This window comes from Oncorhynchus nerka, unplaced genomic scaffold (genome assembly GCF_034236695.1).
Source record: "Oncorhynchus nerka isolate Pitt River unplaced genomic scaffold, Oner_Uvic_2.0 unplaced_scaffold_419___fragment_2___debris, whole genome shotgun sequence".
Lineage (NCBI taxonomy): Eukaryota > Metazoa > Chordata > Actinopteri > Salmoniformes > Salmonidae > Oncorhynchus > Oncorhynchus nerka.
Genome location: NW_027039197.1, coordinates 39,446 through 45,408, shown reverse-complemented (window position 1 = coordinate 45,408; position 5,963 = coordinate 39,446). Strand labels below are relative to the sequence as shown.

The following is a 5,963-nucleotide window of genomic DNA, read 5'->3' as shown; positions in this document are numbered from 1 at the left end:
ACAACAACAACCGCCACAATAAGCTTCTCAATAAGCGGTTTCTTATAGCGTAGTGAGAGACTACTGTGTGTCAGTGCCCTTTACAGTGCATTCAGACCCCTTCACTTTTCTCCACATTTTGTTACATTACTGCCTTTATTCTAAAATTGATTACATAACTTTTTTCGTCATCAATCCACACACACAACTCCATAATGACAAAGTGAAAACAGGCTTTTAGAATTTTTTGTAAATGTACTAAAAATTCAAAACAGAAATACCTTATTTATATAAGTATTCAGACCCTTTGTTATGAGATTTGAAATTGAGTTCAGGTGCATCCTGTTAACATTGATCATCCTTGAGATGTTTCTACAACTTGATTGTGCTTAAATTCAATTGATTGGACATGATGTGGAAAGGCACACACCTGTCTATATAAGGTCCCACAGTTGCCAGTACACTTCAGAGCAAAAACCAAGCCATGAGGTAGAAGGAATTGTCCGTAGAGCTCTGAGACAGGATTGTGTCGAGGCACAAATCTGGAGAAGGGTACCAAAACATTTATGCATCATTGAAGGTCCCCAAGAACACAGTGGCCTCCATCATTCTTAAATGGAAGAAGTTTGGAACCACCAAGACTCTTCCTAGAGCTGGCCGCCTGGCCAAACTGAGCAATCGGGGGAGAAGGGCCTTGGTCAGGGAGGTGACTAAGAACCTGATGGTCACTCTGACAGAGCTCCAGAGCTCATCTGTGGAGATTGGAGAACCTTCCAGAAGGACAACCATCTCTGCAGCACTCCACCAATCAGGCCTTTATGGTAGAGTGGCCAGACAGAATCCACTCGTCAGTGAAAGGCACATGACAGCCTGCTTGGAGTTTCTAAAAGGCACCTAAAGGACTCTCAGATCATGAGAAACAAGATTCTCTGGTCTGAATGCAAAGCGTCACGTCTGGAGGGAACCTGGCACCATCCCTACGGTGAAGCATGGTGGTGGCAGCATCATGATGTGGGGATGTTTTTCAGCGGCAGGGACTGGGAGACTAGTCAGGATCGAGGGAAAGATGAACGGAGCAAAGTACAGAGAGATCATTGATGAAAACCTGCTACAGATCGCTCAGGACCTCAGACTGGGGCGAAGGTTCACTTTCCTGCAGGACCATGGCCCTAAGCACACAGCCAAGACAACGTAGGAGTGGCTTCGGGACAAGTCTCTGAATGTCCTTAAGCTGTGCAGTGACACTCCCCATTCAACCTGACAGAGCTTGAGAGGATCTACAGAGAAGAATGGGAGAAACTCCCCAAATACAGGTGTGCCAAGCGTCATACCCAAGAAGACTCAAGGCTGTAATCGCTGCCAAAGGTGCTCTAACAAAGTACAGAGTAAAGGGTTTGAACACTTATGTAAATTAGATATTTTAGTTGGTATTTTTTTAATACATTTTTTTAAAAATGGAAAAACCTGTTTTTGCTTTGACATTATAGGGTATTATGATGTCATTAGGGGGTATTATGATGTCATTATGGGGTATTGTGATGTCATTATGGGGTATTGTGATGTCATTATGGGGTATTGTGTGTAGATTGATGAGAAGAAAAAATATATATTTTAGAATAAGGCTGTAACGTAACAAAATGTGGAAAAAGTCAAGGGGTCTGAATACTTTCCGAATGCACTGTGTGTGTCAGATCTGACATTTTTTTGTTTGTATATTTCTTACTCCTCAGTTGCAGGCTGTGTGTTTGGTGTGTACCATTTGTTTTACAGGTAGCCTACAGTACCTGCCTTTTTTCTGAAATCTTTCTCGTCCTCATTCTGCCTCTGTTCATACCTTTGCCCCAGAGTTTTACCCGTTCCATTGACAGGAAAACTCCTGGCCATATTACAGTACGGACAGGACTAGCCACGTCACTCCCATCTGAAGTATCTATGTCACTGTGTCACATTATTTCCTATTAAGTTATAGTTTAAGGCAGAGAAGTTATAGTTTAAGGTAGAGAAGTCTATTAAGTTATAGTTTAAGGTAGAGAAGTCTATTAAGTTATAGTTTAAGGTAGAGAAGTCTATTAAGTTATAGTTTAAGGTAGAGAAGTCTATTACGTTATAGTTTAAGGCAGAGAAGTTATAGTTTAAGGTAGAGAAGTCTATTAAGTTATAGTTTAAGGTAGAGAAGTCTATTAAGTTATAGTTTAAGGCAGAGAAGTTATAGTTTAAGGTAGAGAAGTCTATTAAGTTATAGTTTAAGGTAGAGAAGTCTATTAAGTTATAGTTTAAGGTAGAGAAGTCTATTAAGTTATAGTTTAAGGTAGAGAAGTTATAGTTTAAGGTAGAGAAGTCTATTAAGTTATAGTTTAAGGTAGAGAAGTCTATTAAGTTATAGTTTAAGGTAGAGAAGTCTATTACGTTATAGTTTAAGGTAGAGAAGTCTATTAAGTTATAGTTTAAGGTAGAGAAGTCTATTAAGTTATAGTTTAAGGTAGAGAAGTCTATTAAGTTATAGTTTAAGGTAGAGAAGTCTATTAAGTTATAGTTTAAGGTAGAAAAGTCTATTAAGTTATAGTTTAAGGTAGAGAAGTTATAGTTTAAGGTAGAGAAGTCTATTAAGTTATAGTTTAAGGTAGAGAAGTCTATTAAGTTATAGTTTAAGGTAGAGAAGTCTATTAAGTTATAGTTTAAGGTAGAGAAGTCGTCTCATGAGGATTTTCATTGATGTTGTTGTACTTTTTTTTTATCTTCATTTAAACAAAATGGTTTTACTTCACTGTGTAATTGTTTAATTTATGCAGATATTCACAACCCTTTACCACAACGACCATAGTGTGATTGACTGGCTAGAGAACCAACCCAACCCTGCTATAATTCTAAGCGTTCCTAGGTGTTACCCTCTGGGAGCTGGTAACTCAGTCTGTAACTCAGTCTGTATCTCAGTCTGTATCTCAGTCTGTAACTCAGTCTGTAACTCGGTCTGTAACTCAGTCTGTAACTCAGTCTGTATCTCAGTCTGTAACTCAGTCTGTAACTCAGTCTGTAACTCAGTCTGTATCTCAGTCTGTATCTCAGTCTGTAACTCAGTCTGTATCTCAGTCTGTAACTCAGTCTGTATCTCAGTCTGTATCTCAGTCTGTAACTCGGTCTGTAACTCAGTCTGTAACTCGGTCTGTAACTCGGTCTGTAACTCGGTCTGTAACTCGGTCTGTAACTCGGTCTGTATCTCAGTCTGTAACTCGGTCTGTATCTCAGTCTGTAACTCGGTCTGTAACTCGGTCTGTATCTCAGTCTGTATCTCAGTCTGTAACTCAGTCTGTAACTCAGTCTGTAACTCAGTCTGTAACTCAGTCTGTAACTCAGTCTGTAACTCAGTCTTCCCACTGGGCACGGACGTCAATTCAACGTCTATTCCACGTTGATTTGACGTCATTTCATTGAAATGATGTGGAAACAACGTTGATTCAACCAGTGGGTTCTTTTAGACAGAACCAAACAAATACTAGTGTGTTTTGCGGTTGGTTCTGTTTGATTCTGTTGGTTCTGTGTGTTTCTGGTTGGTTCTGTTGGTTCTGTGTGGTTGGTTCTGTTGGTTCTGTTTGATTCTGTGTGTTTCTGGTTGGTTCTGTTGGTTCTGTGTGGTTGGTTCTGTTGGTTCTGTTTGATTCTGTGTGTTTCTGGTTGGTTCTGTTGGTTCTGTGTGGTTGGTTCTGTTGGTTCTGTTTGATTCTGTGTGTTTCTGGTTGGTTCTGTTGGTTCTGTGTGGTTGGTTCTGTTTGATTCTGTTGGTTCTGTGTGTTTCTGGTTGGTTCTGTTGGTTCTGTGTGGTTGGTTCTGTTGGTTCTGTTTGATTCTGTGTGTTTCTGGTTGGTTCTGTTGGTTCTGTGCTTGTTACTTCAAATGGACTTGGGGATATTTAAAATATCATGTAACCAGTGAACTGGACACTAAAACCATGCTGTTCTGATTAAATGTATGTTACGCCTTTCACCTGAAACGCGATGTATACACACCCTGCAATAAAACGACATTGTTCAGTAAAATGTGTGTGTGTGTAATAAATTATAATTATAAGGTACAGTTTCACACGTGTACAAGTGTGTATTAGACACGTGAGAAATGGAAATGTGTTTGATATCCAAACTCCCATCTTGAAGAGTAGGGTCGCGGCCAGGGGAGTGGGGTCGCGGCCAGGGGAGTGGGGTCGCGGCCAGGGGAGTGGGGTCGCTGCCAGGGGAGTGGGGTCGCGGCCAGGGGAGTGGGGTCGCGGCCAGGGGAGTGGGGTCGCGGCCAGGAGAGTGGGGTCGCGGCCAGGAGAGTGGGGTCGCGGCCAGGGGAGTGGGGTCGCGGCCAGGAGAGTGGGGTCGCGGCCAGGAGAGTGGGGTCGCGGCCAGGGGAGTGGGGTCACGGCCAGGGGAGTGGGGTCACGGCCAGGGGAGTGGGGTAGCAGCCAGGGGAGTGGGGTCACGGCCAGGGGAGTGGGGTCACGGCCAGGGGAGTGGGGTAGCGGCCAGGGGAGTGGGGTCACAGCCAGGGGAGTGGGATCACAGCCAGGGGTCACAGCCAGGGGAGTGGGGTCGGGAGTGGGGTCGGCCAGGGGAGTGGGGTCGCGGCCAGGGGAGTGGGGTCGCGGCCAGGGGAGTGGGGTCGCGGCCAGGGGAGTGGGGTCGCGGCCAGGGGAGTGGGATCGCGGCCAGGGGAGTGGGGTAGGGAGTGGGGTCGGCCAGGGGAGTGGGGTCGCGGCCAGGGGAGTGGGGTCGCGGCCAGGGGGTGGGGTCCGGCCAGGGAGTGGGGTCGCGGCCAGGGGAGTGGGGTCGCGGCCAGGGGAGTGGGGTCGCGGCCAGGGGAGAGTGGGGGGGAGTGGGGTCGCGGCCAGGGGAGTGGGGTCGCGGCCAGGGGAGTGGGGTCGCGGCCAGAGTGGGGTCGCGGCCAGGGGAGTGGGGTCGCCAGGGAGTGGGGTCCAGGGGAGTGGGGTAGCGGCCAGGGGAGTGGGGTCACGGCCAGGGGAGTGGGGTCACGGCCAGGGGAGTGGGGTCACGGCCAGGGGAGTGGGGTAGCGGCCAGGGGAGTGGGGTCACAGCCAGGGGAGTGGGATCACAGCCAGGGGTCACAGCCAGGGGAGTGGGATCACGGCCAGGAGAGTGGGGTCACGGCCAGGAGAGTGGGGTCACGGCCAGGAGAGTGGGGTCACGGCCAGGGGAGTGGGGTCACGGCCAGGAGAGTGGGGTCACGACCAGGGTATCAACCATTATCAACAGCAACCCTGGACCAATTAGGGTTAAGTGCCATGCAACAGATTATTTATCTTGTCGGCACGGGGAGTCGAACTAGCAATCTTTCTGTTACTAGACCCAACGTTCTAACCACTTGGCTACCTGCCCTGTGTGTGGACGTGCTTATAGGTGAGTACATTTATGCTGTAGCCTACATCAGTTGTTGATATATAAGACCCAGTAAAACAGGATTGTCATAACTCACACATTTAAGGTGATCGATATTTGATATTTTGTCATTGCTGGATTGCTGATTTTATTCAGAGATCAGCATTGGTTGTCGGGTTGAGGATGTTGCTGGTTAAACGAGGGAGAAATACACATCTTCGAGCTAATTGACTGTGAACCCTCCTACTGTTGTGCGTTCAAACCACAAAGGAAGTTAGTTAGCCTAATGTCCTGCAGATGTCGCTGTGAGTAAAGGAAGAATAGTTTCAGAATTTCCCCCCCACACTAAACAACGGAGCCATCTAACTATTTTAAGTAAGTAAAATACGTTGGATCAACAACAAAAAATGAACGACAGGTTTGATGGAAACGGAAAATGTTTCGGGGGTAAATCTTCCTAATTATGATGAACTTCACAGGGTGGTGAAAGTGATGAGTTTGATGCTCCAATAAATGTCGAGGGTCTTATTCTGTTGACACGATGATCGATGCTTGGCTGCCGTTTGACAACTAAAAATGATCTCGCTGTTTTGTCCATAATAATAATGTCATCGT

The 5,963-nt window shown here is 46.2% G+C and overlaps 1 protein-coding gene across 1 annotated transcript in view; it reads left to right on the top strand.

Moving 5' to 3' along the window:
• The window catches only part of LOC135567339 (spidroin-1-like), a 6,980-nt gene extending 1,956 nt beyond the window's left edge, over positions 1–5,024 (top strand). Inside the window, exon 2 of the mRNA XM_065014773.1 lies at positions 4,125–5,024. Coding sequence (XP_064870845.1) covers positions 4,125–5,024 — 900 coding nt within the window. The remainder of the gene's footprint in view (positions 1–4,124) is intronic.
• The last annotated feature ends 939 nt before the right edge of the window (positions 5,025–5,963 follow it).